General features: G+C 36.4%; 1 protein-coding gene across 1 annotated transcript in view; it reads right to left on the bottom strand.

The window, feature by feature from the left end:
- Positions 1-27: 27 nt before the first annotated feature.
- The window catches only part of LOC115452224 (ATP-binding cassette sub-family G member 1), a 78,130-nt gene continuing 57,589 nt past the window's right edge, over positions 28-20,568 (bottom strand). Inside the window, exons 5-12 of the mRNA XM_037442181.1 lie at positions 14,524-14,647; positions 9,478-9,592; positions 7,372-7,592; positions 5,821-5,989; positions 3,377-3,477; positions 2,888-3,043; positions 1,688-1,896; positions 28-1,320 (exon numbers count right to left, since the gene is read on the bottom strand). Coding sequence (XP_037298078.1) covers positions 1,179-1,320; positions 1,688-1,896; positions 2,888-3,043; positions 3,377-3,477; positions 5,821-5,989; positions 7,372-7,592; positions 9,478-9,592; positions 14,524-14,647 — 1,237 coding nt within the window. The 3' untranslated portion in view covers positions 28-1,178. The remainder of the gene's footprint in view (positions 1,321-1,687; positions 1,897-2,887; positions 3,044-3,376; positions 3,478-5,820; positions 5,990-7,371; positions 7,593-9,477; positions 9,593-14,523; positions 14,648-20,568) is intronic.

Here is a 20,568-nt window from a genome sequence, read left to right as displayed (position 1 = left end):
TTTTGTAAATGTTTTTAGGAATTATTATTTTCTTAACGCGCTAGAGAGAGCTTATCACAGTAATGAGACGGCAAGTGTACCACAAGGTACCGCGATTGACCTTAAATAGAAATATAAATACAAATGTAAATGTACGTTTATTCGCTTCAGGATTTAAGGCTGATTTTTTTGATAAAATTGATTCTCACGACAACCCAATTGAATTAAAAATGTCAGTTTTATTTATAAAGTTGTCGAATTTCTCACTTCTATATTTACGCAGGTACTACAACTTATAATTCATTCAATGGATAAATTAAATTGCATACCAAAAAATGGATCGAATGCTTTTTAGACTTGCCATGATACATTTGGATACACCTATCTTTGTAATGCTTATTAAATATGCAGTAAGTATAGTGGATTGAAACGTGTGTCTTACCCATAAATGATCACAGCGACGTGTGGCGCACAACAGTTTTATGCCAACAATATACATCTTATTGCCCTATACTGTCCCACTGCTGGGCACGGGCCTCCTCTACTACTGAAAGGGATTAGGCCTTAGTCCACCACGTTGGCCTATTGCGGATTGGTAGACTTCACATACCTTCGAAATTCCTATAGGGAACTTCTCAGGTGTGCAGGTTTGCTCACGATGTTTTCCTTCACCGTTAAAGCAAGCGAGAATGTACAACAATTTTTGATATACATATTTCACATCATCATAATATGGCAAAAACAGTAATAATAACTAATTGAGCATAAATTGTAATAAATAAGACAAGAACTAAATGCTATTTCAACATTTACAATTCTATTTAAATATCAATTCAATATGAACTACAATATATTAAAACTAAACACCATTTTGTTCTAAAACCGCAACCAAATATTACCTTAGCTATGAGAGACATTTTCTGCGTGTTCCCTAATATATCATTTAAAGAAATCAATTAAAATAATCAAGTGTTCTGTCACTTAATTTTTTAAATTATTTTAAATGCAGAGTAATTCCATATCTACACTGGTGAGGTTAGGTTAGATTGGGTTAGGAATTAAGAAACGATTTATTTCAACCGATTCTAGATTTTGTTTTGAGGTTAAACAACACGATTAAAGACCCGCTTTAAATTTTCATACGCTTGTTAAAAACAAGTTTACTATACCGATTCGTAAACATTTTGCTGACTATAAAACTACGAAGACGTTCTAACTTTTCTCCGTAACGTGTAATAAGCTATTACTCTAACTACAGCAATTTCTATTAATAATATCAGTATGTCTACCCAGTAGCTGTCATCGGCCACGGAGAATTCATTCATGATTTCTGATGGATATCTGTAATAAAAATAGTTATTAAATATATTATGCTATTTTATCGACACACGAATATTGTAACGTTAAAATGATATACTAAGTTCGTTTATTTAGCACATTTTAAAGCGTGCTAATCATTTTGTATATCATAAATGCAAAGGAGTGAGTATTACTTGATGGTTTTTGATTCTTGCAAACAGACCTAACATTGAAATGGGATAATGATGGAATGACGTCACGTAACCAGGAAAATAGAAACCCTTGCCACGCCGTATCGAAATATGTAACATATTTCTTGTATTAACAACATAAACTTTAAAAGGAACAGCAAAAGAAACATCCCCAATGCATTTCCATATTCCCGGTTAAGCTATAGAAGAATCCTTACCTCAAATGGCAATAATCTTCAGTATCAGGGCACGCGAGAGGCTGCCGCCCGTAGGAGTAGATGGCGAGTATGAGCGCGCCGAACACGTGCTTGAGGAAGGATATGTAGGAGACGAGCTGCATGGCGCGGCTCATGTGCGCGAACAGCACCAGGAATCCCGCGAACGCGATCATCGCGCACGTCGTGATGGCGCCGAAGAACGTGCCATTCTGGAAAGTATACGCACAGTTACACTTAGCTAAAGGGTTAGTTGTAGCACAACTAACTGGCTGACAGCTAAGGTGTGGCTACGTTTCCCAAAGTTTGTATCTGTGATATTGTTATGCCTATCACCTATTGGTTACAGATATAAATCCCGGCATATAATAGATAGTTTACCCTCCATAGTATAGCAGTTGCTGTATTAAAGTATATAAGAAAAAATAAAGCGAAAGACTACAAATTTCCGTTAAATTTTTAGGAAATGCATCAAATACTCAAACTCTTATATTTCTTAACAACGAAGTGAAGTGTGGGCATTTAAATAATTATAGTGAGGTTTTACAAAAGATTATAGAATCCTTGCAAAATTGTGAAAAATTAAGTTTAAAACATCGAACGGAGTATCGCATAAACGTGGGACTTGCTCTTGGAATATAACCTGAAGAATTGTATTTTCAATGTTGGAATATTTCTGCAATTATTTCAATAACTAGTAATAAGGCAAAGCCATTACACTAACGACTGTTGCTCGTCGGTCTATGGATTTAATTAATCAATTATATTCCAATGAGTGGAAATTGCAATAATGGAATAAGTATTTAAAAATGTTTTTGAAAAGACTGTTCGATTATCAAGGGTATCGAGAATTATTTTTAACCAAACAATCAAGTAAATATTGTTAATAATTTCCATGCGATTGCATAAACTTAGCTAGAATAACTACATGAGATCATTTATATATTTTTTGTAACATCATTGTTGGCACCACAAGAGTACGAACCAAATATAGTTACGGGTGAAATTGGTTGAACGGACTAATGCAATAATTTTGTATTATTGGATCTTCTGGACAGATGACCTCATAAAAGTCGCAAGAGGTCGCTGGATACGGGCCTCTACCAATAAGTCGATCTGGAAATCTTTGGAGGGGGCACATGTACAGCAGTGGACATCCTGCGGTTGATGATGGATCTTCTGGTAGGCCTATCTAATACTTACAATTGGATTGACGCTGGACCCTATAACGTTTCCTATGGCGTCAGCCAACAATGTCACATTCGCCAGCGCCATCACGAACATCACGAAACGTGAGAACTCCAGCGGCTGGCCAGACAGGAAGTACGACGGGGCGGAGTACACGAAACTGAACCATATCTGAAAAGTTCAAGGACGAGTTTATGTTGTTATTATCTTCAAGAGAGAGGTTAGCGTTCTCATGCTTCTTCGAGGTAATCAATAGAACCCAAGAGACCGTAAGACCGCATCGGCAAAAACTTAAAGAAACTTCGGCGTGTTAGCTCGTTTTCATTTTGTTTTTTTTCCACAAATAAGAAGCCACATTACTTCTGAGTAATATAGGTAACTTTTATCACGAAAAGATATACCCCGAAAAAATATTGTTTTGGGTGTGGAAACGCAGGCAAAAGCTACTGCGTAAATAAATAACATAAACAATGATGAATAATGATTTTATAAAAAGGTTGTTACCTGCATCGGTATTCCTGTTACCAGCACGGCTGCATAATATGTCCTTAAGTGATACCAGTTATTGAAATTTTCCTTTTTCAACACAGATAGCTCCGACGGAACTGAAAAGGATATCATAGATATAAATATAGTTGTCATGTCCCTCTATTACTTTACTAACCCCTACTTTCGGATTGACAACAAAAATTTACTAATCAGAAAAGTTTGTTCTTATAATGTGTATATGATTATATATACAGTCCTACAGGAACCGAGCCTACTTTACTAATGGGAGGGATTAGAGGGGAAGGCAGGACTTAGTCTACCACGCTGGCTTAGTGCCGATTGGTAGACTTAACACACCCTCAAAATTACTATAGAGAATTTCTCAGGTGTGCAGGTTTCCTCACGATGTTTTCCTTCACCGTTAAAGCAAGCGATAATTCACAAAATGAGGATGTGTGTGTGATTAATATATATGCTATTTTTTAGATAAATTATAATCTTAACAACTACAGTATATTATGTATGGTTAATTGTTCGGCTTCATGAGAGTTTAATAACAAAAAATCTTATCATTTATCATCACATAATCAACACATTTCAATACAGCAATAAATATGTCAATTATAATGATGTATCGGTTAAATAAATCTTATTATGTAATGTTAAAGTTTTTATTTGTTTGAACGCGTCAATCTTCGGAAGTAGTGCTTCGATTTTGATTTTTTTTACATTTGTACAAAGATTTCTAATATTATATAGTGCGGACATTGGGAAGATTGTCAAACATTTTGCGCTCATGCGATGGTTACTCAATGTAGCATGAAATAGCAAAACACAATGTACCTAAAATGCGTAATATTTTTTCCATATAATCATGATTTACATATTTTTATTGCTCAATAATAAATAATAATATTAGGCTATATGCTCATATAGCCTAATATTATCTGTAAATATATTGTTTTTGTATTAATATCTGAGGAAAAACAGCTACTTATTACCATTTGGTAATAACTTCTGGAGCAAAAATTTGGCCCTGATGTCCGCTCTATATCTAACTATATAGTTTGATGTCTTGGCATTTACATAAAAACTGAATCTTTTAGATATTTTCTTTACGATAAAAGATTTCAACACGAGCGGAGCAGAGAGCATAAGCTACTTGGAAAACATGCAAGCTCCTTGTAATTAATAATCAACTATCAAACTGGAAATAAATCATTTATTTAATTATTAGTTGTGTTACTTTGTAATAATATTAAGATAATCACATTTGATTTATGTTAATAATTTTAATTATGATACATTGCTATATTCCAGCTTAAGTAGCGTAATTATATTACGGTACGACTGCAGCGTCTCGGGTTCCATTCCCGGGTCGGGCAGTCTACTCAAAACCAACCCGGAGTCTAGAATTTGTGCTCAATATGGCGATAGTCTCTCCCTCTCTCACATAAGGCGGATTACACACGGCGCAAAATGGGTGCACTAGCGCCTCTACCTACCCCTATGGGGATAAAAAGCGTGTGTATATAGTATATAATAATCAGTTTCAGTTGATTACATTTAATGGCCATGCAAATAACACAAATAACACGGGAGGTAGAGGTAATTGAAGTGGAGACATAATTGTATGATATTTACCAATAAGAGATACTAATGGAACGTTACCTGAACATTAGATTGTTTCCTTAACGTTATATCAAGTTATTTGAGGAAATAACAAGTCACTGGGTTCATTAATGATTAGTGAAGACGTTTAATGATGCGAGGTTCCAGGCGAAAGCAAAACAAATCGACACGAGACCCCGGGTGGAGCAAACAGGTTCCCAGTTTCAAAAAGTCCTTTAAAGCATCACGGGTTGCTGCCCGGTTCCCCCTAAATTCGCCTTTTTTTATTACTTTAGATGAAGAAACGAGCTTGCCATTCGCCTGATGGTAAGCAATACGACCGCCCATAAATAGTAGAAACACCTTCCAACACCTTAAATTACAAAGTATCGTTTCGTATTCCACTGCGCTCGCCAGCGTAAGACATAATATATTAAGTCCTGTTATGTCCAGTAGTTACACTGACTACAATGTTCTTCTAACTGGAACCCTACAATGACTACATATTGCTGCTTGACGGCAGAAAGACATTGCGGTGGTGCCTACCCAGGCGTTCTCTCGCATATGAGAGACCTACCACCAGTAGGTCTGCCTCTGTTATTGATTAAATAAGTATACATTTATAAGTGCCTATATACTTCGTTAATGCTAGTTGTTAAATATTAAGTAGAAAGAACAAAAGTCTCATTGTCAACTATGCTAAACAAATTGTATCATGTGTATGTGTATATAATTGTACAAGTATAAAAAAGTGCGATTAAAATACGTGTGTAATTTGTATAGGCTCTTAATTTTTTCACCCAATGAGTTACTTAATAGTGTTCAAAATAAAGTTCAAAATAACTTACACTTAAGCACAGCGGGCATGAGCGAGGTATAGCACAGGTAAGCACAGGACACAAGCAAGAAGCCGAGGTTGCTGAGGGTTTTGGACGCGTCACTCCCCGCCTGCTCGTACAGAAGCCCGAGTAGCACACCGATGACGATATGAAGCAACACTTTTAGGTGAGTTACTGTCTGGAAGATAAGTTTTTTGTTGTATAGAATTTGAAGTGTAGACAAACCTAAAATAGCCAGTTAGACCCAAATAAATCAATACGTTGTCAAAAACACGCTCATATATTAATCATTTCGTAATGCATTTTCGTATTTCTATTCGATATTTGGTATTTATCCGTGTTATATACTGATTTTGACAGCTGCAGTTTACACTATGCTAACTTGAAAATGTCAAGTTCATAGGAGAGATGTGTAAAGTGAAAAATAACATAAATTTTACAATACATGAGGTTTCTTAACTAGCGTTTTGTGTAATTCAATAATTCTTTATTTTATAGCTAAAAAAAAGAGATTTTGAAAGGTTATAAGAAATAATAGCCAAAAATCGATTTAGCTTCATGTTATTTGTAAGAATTTTTTATAGTGGTAGAGCTATATTGGCTAGTAATGGACTTTTTCAACATATAGGAGCCTACAAAGCTGGCGTATTTTAAATGATTTACAAAATTTGCGACGTTTAATACGCGTTCGCGTCTATAAAGGATAATATCTAATTACTCCCTTATGTCATAAATCTTACGGCATAAGGCAAGGCGCGCAGTACAGTACCATTTACTGCTTCTTTTTGGTAGCTTTGTTTAACACTCATGACACCCCACCCAAGACACTTCCTTCCCAGTAATGAGGATAGCTGGCAAGGAAGTGTCCTCGGGAGGAGTCCCAACTTTCCTCCAGGACCGTGCAACCCGGGGATTCCTGTATCCAATTCGCGGTTTGCCCCGGTGTTGAATGTGCGGTCCGATACCAAAAAAAAACACTCATGACATTTACCGTAGGGCATGCGACTACTTGGTCTTGTTATGTCATTTTCTTATACATAAATAATGAAAAGTTCAATCCTGACGTAGATTATGTTAAAGGTACGTAAACAGGCTGTAATTATAATATTACGGCTGTAATGCGTAGGATTAATGAGATCAGAGGTGTGAAACGGAGTCGCCAATTAAACCTCCACTACATTGTAATGATCACGCCGAACCGCCGCGAACACGCAAAATACGTATTTATTGTATAAATAATAAATTTATACATCACTAGCTGACCCGACAGACGTTGTCTCGTCTTAACTATGTCAATCGCTGACAGTTATTTCAAACCACTGATAGTTATGTAAAATTTATATTGTTAAGTTTTCTTAAGTTTTCTAATTTTCCGCGCAATTTTTTTGAATTTTTTCTTTCATAAAAACCTTCTAAGGGAGTTGTAGATGGCACCCCTTAAATATAATATCCTGATTTTATACAGACTGTGTAGTACTAGTTACGAATACACATAAAGCTTCACACATTATTCGAAACACACGAACATGCAACTACATTTAAAAAAAACACAATACTCACCCAATCCCTATACTGTTGTATGATGCATCGTTTAAACAGTATGCCGAATTTGTACAATTCATGAGGAGGGTTGACGATAATATTCATCCTGCCGCATGAGAACCCGTTGTTCGGCCTGCCGACGACTACAGCGGGCGCCTCCTTCAGCCCTCCTCGGGCTACACACTCCTTGGCAAGCACCTCATTGAATTTCCCGTATTCGCCTGTTGCTATTTCTAGAACTAAAAAAATATAATAATATATGTAATAACATCAGCCCTGTATTATTATATACTGCCCCACTGCTGAGCACGGGCCTCCTCTACTACTGAGAGGGATTAGGCCTTAGTCCACCACGCTGGCCTAGCGCGGATTGGTTGACTTCACACACCCTCGAAAATACCTATAGAGAATTTCTCAGGTATGCAGGTTTCCTTACGATGTTTTCCTTCACCGTTAAAGCAAGCGATAATTCACAAAGAAAAAGAATATAAATGTACGAAAATAAATATATGGCGGTTACATTTATATTTTATCATCGACTCCATTTGATGCGGTTTGGTGTTATTTTTCATACATGCACCTTTACCGTTATTATATAACAGTGAATCCAACTGAACAGGGCGACGGGGCGTGGAAAGCTAAAAACAGCGAACTGCCAATTTGCAAAACATATCATCTAGCAGTGGCGAAAGGTGAAATTTTCCAAAAGGTAATCCGAGGCAAAAAATTGCCTAAGTTAACATATCGTGACCAATTTAACAAAAAACTAAAACAAAGACAAACGATAATTAACTTAAAAGGGAAGCCGGTAGGGATCAGATTGTATGGATGCTTTGCCACCGCTATCTACGTAGCAATAAGCTGTTGCGATTCAAAAAATAGAAACGATTTTTATTGATTTAGGTGTCCTTTATGAATTTTACAATGTCAAACATGTATTTAACGTCCAAATATATTTTTTGTGACTAAAAGGTTTTTAATTTGCTGCATTTGAGATCATATTATTTTTGACATTTCATTTTATGTTATAATAGATTTTGTTCGTAGTTCCGCCAGAATGATTGTTTTTCGAGATAAACATTTTCCCGGAATAAAATATAGCTTATAACAGGAGTAATGGCTATTATGAGAAACACTTCAAAATCGGTTTAGTATTTCCAAAATTAGCGCGTTCAAACAAAGAAACACTTCAGCTTTATAAATGAAGTATAGATGTAAGCCTCAGTTTCGCTGTTGTTCTATTTAATTTTATAATATCATAATGATACTAGTTATAAAAATATTTTTTTCGTCGCAAATCTGTCTACCAACCAGTATTAGTAAACGAGTATCGAACTTGTTTTATATATTTTTACAACACTCAAACCGGTAATTGTTTTGAAACATATTATAACAATTATTCATTCGTAATGTTGTAATTAGTTAACGTATCAAGTTAAAAACTGTTTTTTAAATGGCAAGCTACTTCATAAACATATTAATGATATTATAATTGCGAAAGATTGTGAAAATTGTGTTTGGATGTTTGTTAGAATTAAACGCAGGAACAGCTAAATGGATTTGTACGAAATTTGGCATATGGATAGACAATGTCAATGATTAACACATTACTTTTTATCCCGGCAATTTTTCCCGTGGGATAAATGGAATTATTTAATCTAACGTTAAAATAGATGGCGCTCGCAGCGTCCAGGTGGCGCAATAAAATGCTAATGGTTGAGGGAGTCTTGGAGCAGGAAAAGCTATTAACGCAAGCGGAGCCGCGAGCAACACCTAGTACTGAACAGCGTACAATAACATGCCATTAATAAATAATGTATGTTAATATTATAATGAGAAAAGTTTGTGAGTATGTTTGTATGTTTGAACGCGTTAATATAGTGAATACTTAACCAATTTTGATTTTTTTCCACTAATAGGAAGCTATATTACTCTTGAGTGCTACTGTTTAACTCAGAAAAATATTTATCCAAAAAAACTTTTTGACGCATACGAAACCGCCGGCAAAAGATAGTTATAATTTGAAAAAATGCTTTCACTTTATTGCTTATGTTCGTGGCGCTTAGCAACAGGCGAGAGACATGCTCGTTTCGTAATCAAGTTGTCATTAAAAAAGGTAAGTACCGTAATCAGCCGGGTTGTGATATTTGGGGCAGTGGAGACCAAGGGACGCGAGGTACGGCACAGTGTCGTCACTGCACCCGTCGTATATGCACATTCCTTCAGCGAGAATGTATACCTGCGGAGGAAAAAACATATTACAGCTTTCTATTTTAGTACGGGTTTGCCATAAATTACGTCACAGTTTAATGACTTCGATCCCTTCTTGCCACAATTTGTTGCACCTCTCTTTGGTGCAATACTACTGTATCCAGCAATCAGTGTCAGAAAGCCTACATAGTATTGGTGAAACTGGGATTCGAACCTAAAAACTCCAAGTCCGCAATTATACACTGCAAATATAATGTAGGAAGAGCTTTAAACAGTAGTGTAAATATATTATAAAGGTTCATTTTCATATCCAAAATTTTGTGTCGCATATAGTTGGGACACTAAGAATACCACAAACTGTTGTTTCGCGGATATCAAAACTCCGAGAAACTTACGATGTATTTGTGTCGACGCGAAATGCTAACACGTGGCTTCTCATTACGGTGGCTGTTTTGTACAAAGTTAACAAAAGCTTGTATGCAAAAATTAACATTATAAATATGCAAATAAGTCATACTATAAAAACAAACCATATAATAAGGGTAACAAGTATGTGCAACATTTAATGCATGCATTAGCAGAATACATTTAAAACAAATCGTTGGATCACTATTACAAGGCTTATATTCATTTTAATTAATGTTGGTAAAAATAAAAAGAGACAATAAGTCATGGGTTCCCCCTTATTTGTGGACTTAGAAAGGCTTAGTCATTTAGTACATTATAATTTAATCAGTGCAAAAATATTAAAGTTTATTTTCATACGTGTACGGGAAAGAGACCCCACTGCATCTGATTCTATCAGATCCAGAGGACGATCTGTCAGATCCAGAGGACGATCTGTCAGATCCAGAGGACGATATAACTCTGGCAATACGTAGAAAGCACGAGCTGCTTAAAAAGCTCAAACACTCCACACGACCGTTGCTCCGTCCTCGCCGCCGAGGACCTCGCCGCGTCCCCCGTCCTCCCGACCCTTCTGATAATTCCGGCCCGGGCGCCGATGTAATCATGATAGACAGTTAGGTCGCTTGCGCACCTTTCGCGATTCCATAATCGTTGATGTCCCCAAAACATCTTCTCTCAGTGGCCGTCCTGAGCCGAGGCCGTGACCCTTTAGAGGGTCGCCCTCAGCATGGTCACTTAAGGGCTCGCAGTGCCTAAAGCACGCACCCGCAAGACCGGTGTGTTTGTATAAGCCGGCCCTTGCCAGGCTAACAAACGTAGGACATGAACAAAAAAAAAAAAAAAAAAAAAAAAACTGCATCTGAAGGTAAATGGAGTGGAGTCCAAAAAAATGTTGACTGACTAGTTGATATTACCTCTCGGCAGTCGATAATATGCCGGTCAATTGGAACCGAATATACAGCCCGATCTTGGAACGCGACACACATGGGCCGCTATGTCGAGTTTTAACAACTTGTGTACGGTGGTTGCTATCTGGGCGGATAAAAAACATACAACAGCCTAGAACATAGAACCTTGTAACAGTGATTCCGCGGATATGTCCTAGTTTACCTTGTCAAGTCGATTGACCTTGATAATGTATCTCGTCTTTACATGTGTTCAAACATTATAAGGGCCTGTTTAATAATCTTAATATTATCCGATAATTATACTAATGTACTCGTAAGAACTCATTTGCATACGTGACATTTGAGATTTTATTTTTTTAGTGTGTGTTCCGAAAATAATAACTTTCTCGTTACAAATATGCGTGAATTATTGTAGTGATCATCAATGCCATATACAACGTCAGTTTGACATTGCGTTATTAAATTAAACCACATACTAGTCTTCACCTTTGCTGGCATTGTGTCAAAAATCACCCATTAATAAAGAATATTTTCACCAAATATCCTGGTTTTGGTTTTCTAATTCTTTGATAATTTTGTAGTTTAATGTGAATGTGCGTGAGTGTATTTCTGACTGAAAGTACGATATTCCCGCTGTGACGAATTCTCTTATAGTAGTAGTAGCATTAGGGCGAATTACTTTCTAATAATAAAAAAATGTTCGAAACTTACACTCTTTTATTTTATGTCCAAATAAATAAGTATGTGGTTTAATTTACTAATGCAATGTCAAAATGTCCATGTATTCGACGGCTGCGTCATCTACCAAATAAATCAGATTGAATCGAATATTTGCTACGGGAGCAAATTACCTGGATAAAAACTAGCCTATGTGTTATAATATATGGTCTATGCGTGTGCTAAATATCATCTATGTCATTATCCTCGGTTGTTGCGTTTACTCCTAACAAACATCTCAACAACAAGCATTTATGATATTGGTAAGAAATAAGAAAGAAAGATCGCTTATGATCGTTATCGCTTCTGTCCTTTGGGGGGTTAGTAGAACTTTTATATTGGTTTCACCTCTCTTACGGTCCAATGTTGACATTCGGGAGTATAGCATGATCCGAACGAACGTTGGACCGATTCCCTAACCCCTGTATTCCGACGTACCAATCAAAACCCGCGGTGGTCTTCTTCGGCGCATACAGGACGCCCTTGCGGTATTCCTATAAAGAACTTTTTAGGTATGCAGGTTTCCTTATAATAATAATATCAGCCCTGTATTATATACTTGCCCACTGCTGAGCACGGGCCTCCTCTACTACTGAGAGGGATTTGGCCTAGTGCGGATTGGTAGACTTCACACCCCTTGGAAATTCCTATAGAGAACTTCTCAGATGTGCAGGTTTCCTCACGATGTTTTCATTCACCGTTAAAGCGAACGATACATTCACAAAGAATACACACATGAGTTTTAGAAAAGTCAGAGGCGTGTGCCCTTGTGATTTGAACCTGCGGACATCCTTATTATGTTTTTATAATTGTGTAATTGTTGTTATCGATAATTCCCAAGAATTCACATATATTTTTAGAAAATTCAGAGTTGTAAGCCATTGGGATTTGAGCCAGTGGAAATTCGTCTCGACTATCCGTTCCACGCCAAACTAGGATATCGCCGCAATTTACTTTAACAAATAACCAATCAAAACTCATTCACGTTGATTAATCAATTCGTTTATATTACAAACTGTTATTATTTTAATTGGCAATAATTGTTCCTTTATATTACATACTCTACCTACTTCTGTCGTCCAATTAAAAACGTCAGCTACTAGTTTTGCGTCAATAGGAACTAAAATGACCGGAAATATTCAAAGAAGTTCACCTTGCGATCTGATCAATTGTGATTATGGCGAAGGAATGGATTACGTATTTTTATGTTGCTAAACGTCTTTCTACATTACGAGATAGACAAAGGATGATAGGCGATGAATGAAAAGGTTTATGTTTTTTATTACTTCGAATGCCGAGACGATGTTGCTGTTCTCTTGATGGTAAGCGATATGATCGTCCATAAACATTAGAAATACCATCCAACCCCTTGAATTATAAAGTATTGTTTAGAATTCTAATGCGATCGCTGTTATGAGACATGGGATGTTAAGTCTTACTATGTTCAGAAGTTACACTGGCTACAATATTCTTCTAACTGGAAGACAACCGTGATTATACCTATACACTGCTGCTTGGTGGCAGAAATAGACATCGCGGTGGTACCTACCCAGGTGGACTCTCAGATATGAAAGACTTATCACCAATTTATTTTGAGAAATAAAACGTAGTATTTTCTAATGAAACAACCTGAAAGCTCTTGCAACTAGTGCGGTACGTGCGGTGCCCAGGGTCGAGGGCAAACCCTGGAGTAGCGTATAAATTACCAGACCAGGACCAAGTTATGGATCATGCATGGGCGTATAAAAGGATAGTTACGGCATTGCATGAGAGACCTTCTGACAGCCTTCGAGATGCAATCAGTAATGAGTTTGTAAAACAAGAAGCGCGTTCGGAACAGCATTACCGCGTTTGTAGTACGTTTAGTTGTTATGAAATAGTCATAGTTTCTAATATCCGTGACACGGTATCGGTAGCTTTGAATGCGATTGGAAAACGTCACAGTTCACTGATTTTTAAATTTATTTCATATATACCTACATAGCGACGATAGCCTAGTTGGTTGTGGAACGGACTGCCAAGACGAATGTCCGCAGGTTCAAATCCCAAGGGCACACACCTCTGACTTTTCTAAAATCATGTGTGTAATCTTTGTGAATTTATCGTTCGCTTTAACGGTGAAGGAAAACATCGTGAGGAAACCTGCACATCTGAGAAGTTCTCTATAGGAATTTCGAAGGTGTGTGAAGTCTACCAATCCGCACTAGGCCAGCGTGGTGGACTAAGGCCTAATCCCTCTCAGTAGTAGAGGAGGCCCGTGCTCAGCAGTGGGCAAGTACATAATACAGGGCTGATATTATTATTATTATTATATATACCTACATAGACACACTAACGCAAACGCTCACTTTTTTAGCCCCGAAGTGGTAAGCAGAGCGGCAAATGGCGCACCACATTCCGCCGTGCATATACCGTGCCATGGTGTGGTATGGGGCGAGCCTATCGCTATTACGGGCTGGTATTGAGTAGAAAACCCAATATCACTTTGTCGTATAATAATACTACTCCAACAGCACTCCAGTCGTATAATAATACTACTCCGAAGCAGTATTTTCATATATACCTTAGCTGTAAAAGCCTCATTTGGACGGATCAAGTATTGCTATAAATAATCGTACACATTATTGCTTAAAAAACTTATTCTGTCTAAATATGCGCAGTGGTTAGACAATCCTCGCCAGCGTTAACGTATACGAGTCTTTTGATATTTAAAAATCGATTATAGCTGACAATCGTTGCTCCGTCGAACAGCCATTTTAATGAACGATTCCAATCCCCGTTTTCGATCTATGTAAAAATCAATCAAGACACTTTTTTTACGAATGACTTATTTTGATAGTTTTATTCTCGGAATTGGATTGAAGATTAAGATTGGGATCGTTTATGTTCTGTAAATGAGATTAAAGAAAGTTATGAGATGGCCTACTTGATCAAACATCGTGTATATCGAGGCGGGCGGCTGATGTATCGTGCAGACTATAGTGCGGCCGTCGCGCGCCAAGTTCTTCAATAGTTTCATGCATTGCGCTGCCGTCTGGCTGTCCAGGCCCCTGTTAAATTTTAAATCGGTTATATGATGATTTATTACGCTTAGACGAATCATTTTCGGATTTTATCGGGGTTTGTATATTTTAATTTTTTCCCGACGTTTCTTCGGGTTTCTTCGTGGTCACGAAGTCTGAAAAGTTTTCGAAACGTCGGGAGAAAATTAAAATATAAAAACCGCGACAAAACTCGGTTATATGAGTCAGCTAAGAGCATGTCCACGTAGAACAATGATCGTTAAATCAATGATAGTTCCACAGTTTTTGTTATCGTCCCTACTGAAATGGTTTATGAAGTTTTATTTTTACGTCAGGTGTACATGGTCTTAGCATTATGTTATTAAATGGAACAACACGCTCGTTTTCTTCAAAATAATACTTCACAATTACAAAGCAAATTACTCTACCCGTGATGTAAAATAAAAATGTGTAATTTTCGAACTAACTAAATAACAACGAAATATTATATAGTGGTGGAAGGATATATTTTGTATTCGCCCACGACCATGGTACACAAGGTGTTAAAACTCGCCATATTGGCCCGCGCAATTGTGTCGCGTTGCGCGATTAGCCTGTGTATATCCAAGGCCGGCATAATCATGCCGACTGTCGAGGGGTAATCATCTCTTATAAGTCGACATGCTATTGGACTCCACTTACCATCAGGTGCAGTTTTTTTTCCTTTGTTCTAAGAACCAGTTTCTTAGCAGTGAATTACTCACAGTTTATAAGACTAATAAGGAATATAATTCTAATTTAATTTTCTAGATTGATCAGGAGCAGTTAGGTCACTATGCCGCGCCTGTCTAAAAAAAATAACGCTCCATGTCTATTGCCTCTACTTATGTGATTCTAAGAGATCTCATCGGGCATCGTCACACATACAGTCATGAAAGCACGTGCAATATATATTAAATTACAAAATATATATAAATACTATGTATTTAGTTTATATTATAGTATCTTTTTCAATTTAAATTTCAAATGTCCGTAGGTTCAAATCCCAAGGGCACACACCTCTGACTTTTTTTAAAAACATGTGTGCAATATTTTTATATTTTAAGAGATAGGAAAAAAGTATGTTTGACATGATACACAAGTGTTTATCAACCAGTTTTAGTAGGTTTGCACATGGACAAATTGATATAAAACAAAACAGCTAACTAAGCTTACAATATTAAAATGGAAGGAATATTTGATGGTGATATAGAACTGAACTGTGGTGTTAATATTACAAATGATTTTGCTACACAAACAGAGGCACGGACATTTTCAAATAATTCATAATTATCGTTCGCTTCAACGGTGAAGGAGAACATCGTGAGGAAACCTGCAGACCAGAGAAGTTCTCTATAGGAATTTTGAAGGTGGTAGCCAGCGTGGTGGACTAAGGCCTAATCCCTCTCAGTAGTAGAGGAGGCCCGTGCTCAGCAGTGGGACAGCATATAATACAGGGCTGATATTATTATTTCAGTTTAACTATTTATTCCTAATTATTTTTTTAAATTGTCATGTTTATAACTCCTCTTTCTATAGCTTGATATTTAGTCTCTCACTATAAATTCGGGTTTCTGAAAGATACTGCTTTTAGCAATAAAACCGCCTATTTTCTCACGTATTAAAAAACATCATTATATGCATTTTACTGCATGTGGTATACAGTAAAGTTTTCATTAATTCATTGAAGTTACGATTATTTAAGTATATTACAGCATATGCATTTTAATAAAATTAAAACTTCTAAGGACATTGTAATCATTAATGGCTAATATATTTGTCGATAAGAGATATACATAGCTATATCTAAATTACAAGATAAAAAGAGTATTTTTTTTTTGTAATTCATGTAAGAGGACAACAAACGATTAATAATTAGTTTTATATAATTTTGAAATTTTTCTCAAATTTAATCTCAAAATATCACGCTTCTTGATTTTGGTAACGAAGTCATTGTTACACGTAACACATGCTATAAAAAAAACTAAAACCTTTGCATTATTTATTCATCGTAGTGTCGAAATAAATCCATATGAAACGACATGCCGCCCGCATATGCCCGTTCCTACAAATTTATGTTCAGAATTATAATTGCAAATAAATGCTTATTTATGAGCCAAATGCTTAATCATTCGCTAGTTATAATGTTATATATATTATTCGTGACGTGCCTCCTAATGTACTTAACCGTATTTAATTGCCATGAACACCAATTAGTAATAAGTACTAATTAATGTTTGTGTTGTAATTATTTTTTTATTTAAATACACATATGACCCCATTTGATGCTAATATTTTGTAAGACAATATCCCTTATATATAGGGTCATTTTGTCATTGCCTTACGAAATTAAACCACATCTTTCCTTTTCAAAATAACACTACAATAAGTAACTCGAACTGTATATGAAAAATAAATAGTGTAAGTTTCAAACAAAATAAACTTCAATAAAAAGTCATTTGAATATTACACGCCCTAATGAAAAGTCGATAATAATATAATAAGGACTGCCGAGGGGCAATCATCTCTCGTCAATCGATGTTCTATCATGTCCTCTCCACTTATCAGGTCCAGAAGGGTCACAATGCCGTGTATATATCAATAAATAATTTATTTATTTATACATACACGCATGCCGTTAGTGTTCCTAAATGTGGTATGGGTATACCTTTTAAGCGTATCCTTCTAACCGTTATGTGAATGGTAAAATTAATGAAATGGTAATAAATTGGCATGGTGTAATAAGCTGATCCCAGAACGCGACACACTTACGTAAACTGTTTAGTTCTCACGTAATCAGTTAGTTCAATAAATAAGTGTATATTTTATTATCCAGTCACGATGATTACTCTGCATCTGGCTAGTAAAGAGCAATGAGTGTTTAAATTATTTGCGTTGCTAGGCGTGTGACCGTCTTAATTTTTGATGACGATAGGCGTTCATATAACTGCCGCCATTACTTTATGTATAATCTAATTACAATTAGAACGGATTACAGACCCCATTTATGCACATTAGTACTTATATGTAGGGGTCCCTTTTCGGAAAATTTCATCTTTCGCCAGTATTAGACACCGTCCTATATTCTTGGACCGATATATGGCGAAAAATTTGGTGAAATGGTTGCAAGTCTGTCTACCCCTTTGGAGTTAAAGGCGTATTTGCATTTATTTAGACAAGTGGAGACTCTTGAAAGAATTTTAAACTCTATTAAACTGATCATAATAAAATATATATCATAATATAAGATTAAAAAAAGCGGCCTAGTTGGTTCTGGAACGGTCTGTCGAGACGAATGTCCGCAGGTTCAAATCCCAAGGGCACACACCTCAGATTTTTTAAAAAAATATGTTTGTATTCTTTGTGAATTATCGCTTGCTTTAACGGTGAAGGAAAACATCGTGAGGAAACCTGCATACCTGAGAAGTTCTCTTTAGGAAATTGGATGGTGTGTGAAGTCTACCAATCCGCACTAGGCCAGCGTGGTGGACTAAGGCCTAATCCCTCTCAGTAGTAGAGGAGGCCCGTGCTCAGCAGTGGGCAAGTATATAATACAGGGCTGATATTATTATATTATTATTAAACTGATCAGCGCAGGTATTTGAACAGCTAGGCAAGCGAACAGGTACATAATTCACAAGTTGGCACCTATGTCTAACAAAATTAATTTAAATAAAGTAGCTGTCAAATAAAAACCTTTATTTCGTATGCTTGGAATGTTGCTTAGGAATGTTGAGTGAGATATTTGTCTACTTAATTGTACGATAAGCAAGTCACGCACGACATTCATATGCCCCAATATTCCATTCATGCGCGCAATTTGCATATTTCTCATATAATATAGTCTACTTCACCTTTCATTTCATCACTCAATTTCTGGAAAAACTGGGTGATGCAGACTGCCCACGTGATAGAACTTTCTTGGTCTGAACGTCCCACTGTGTACATTCTTGGGATAAAAGTATCTGATCAATACTATCAAATCCGATCAGCGGTTTTTGCATTTACTTCTAAGAATCATCAAAAACTCGAACCATCTCACACGTTCGTAGTTATGGTATTGGTAAAATGAAATGCTGCTGGTCGCTGCACATCTACTACTAAGCGTATCTTCCCTGTTTGAATAAAAAACTATTTGACAAGGAAAAATCTAGCTAAAGTTTTTTTCCCAATATGGCTTCCATCGTGTATGGATGATTTCACCAACCAGTAATAGCAAATATTATAAACAAAGGAACTAGCTTTTGCTCGCGGCTCCACCTAGATTAGTGAAAGGTTAAAACGTCTTTCCGAAACAAATGTCCCAATTTTTATTATTCTGGAATAAATGAAGCTTATATTTGAAGTTAGACCTCTGGCAATACATCGGTGAAAACTGCCTTCAATTCCATGGTGTAGTTTTAGCGTAATGCGTGTACAAACATACAGAGTGACAAAAAATCTAAAAACTGTTGTTTTGGCTTCTGTTGCTCTAATAAAGATGCTCCATATTAGTTTTTATTCAATATCTATACAGACATTTTATTTTTACAATTTTATTATTTTATGTAAAGATGAGCAGTGAAACGCATGACAATAAAGTCTTCGTAAAGTCCTAAAAAAAATGAAAATCAAGGCATTAAACCGTTTCGTCCCGAGGATGTCATTCTACAAAATTATGAATCAAAGCTATTCTCGATGTAATCACATTTTCTTATTTAGCAAAATTAAAAACTAAACCGATCACGGCAATGGGTAATTCTATTTTAAAATAAACTCATTCGTGTTTTTGTTACTCAATAATTAGATGCTATATTGAATAATCTACAGACGGTGTTATTGTGTAAGAATATAATTGGTCAGATTAACGAAACATCTAGACAAAACATTAACAACGCTTCGGAATTAACTTTTTTTATTTATTTTTTTTTGTTTCTTTTTATAAATTAAGTGAATAGTTCAAACAGGAGCTTAACAATATTTCCACGATACTATACAGCAGAAAATAATATTAGAGTGATATTCCAAACACAACTCACTTGACTAACTCTTGCGTCCGCAAGACCTATAATCTATGTCGTAGTCTTAGTTCTTACAAATTACAAATGCAATTGTTTATGAAACTGTTTCTCTGTTTGTTAGTTAAACGCAGAAACAATTGAACGAATTTGGATAAAAGGCACACGGATAGACAATATCCGGAATTAACATATAGGTTACTCTTTACTATAACTGCCTCGGTGGCATAGTTGTATTGCATGTCCGGTACAATAGCGCTCTGAGGTCCTGGGTTCGAATCCCGGGTCGGGCAAAGTGATATTTGGGTTTTTCTGCTCAGTATCAGCCCGGAGTCTGGAATTAGTCCCCGATATGGCGATAGGCTCGCCCCCTATCACGTCATGGGACGGAACATACTTGGCGAAAAGTGGGTACCCTAGTTGCGCCTCTGCATACCCCTTCGGGGATAAATGCGTGATGTTATGTATGTATGTATGTATGTTACTCTTTATCACGGTAATTTACTCCATTGGGAAATAACGGATTTTTTAAACAGATGGCGATCACCTCGTAGTGTTTTAAAGACTTTTGTAGTGGAAAAGGCTCTTCATGCGGATGAAGCCGCGAGCATCACATAGTTATAATAATACCATCCCTTTATATACTGCCTACTGTAGAGCACGGGCCTCTTCTAAGAGGGTATCTACCACTACTATGACCTAGTGTGCAATGTAAGACTTTACATATGGTCGAAATTCTTATATTATTGAATTTTCAGATACACAAGTTTCATCAGGATGTTATAATAATAATATCAGCCTGGTAATATATACTTGCCCACTGCTGAGCACGGGCCTTCTCTACTACAGAGAGGGATTAGGCCTTAGTCCACCACGCTGGCCTAGTGCGGATTGGTAGACTTCACACACCTTCGAAATTCCTATAGAGAACGT

The sequence above is a fragment of the Manduca sexta genome, chromosome 24, assembly GCF_014839805.1.
Source record: "Manduca sexta isolate Smith_Timp_Sample1 chromosome 24, JHU_Msex_v1.0, whole genome shotgun sequence".
Classification (NCBI taxonomy): Eukaryota; Metazoa; Arthropoda; class Insecta; order Lepidoptera; family Sphingidae; genus Manduca; species Manduca sexta.
This window is presented reverse-complemented; position numbering and strand designations above follow the sequence as displayed.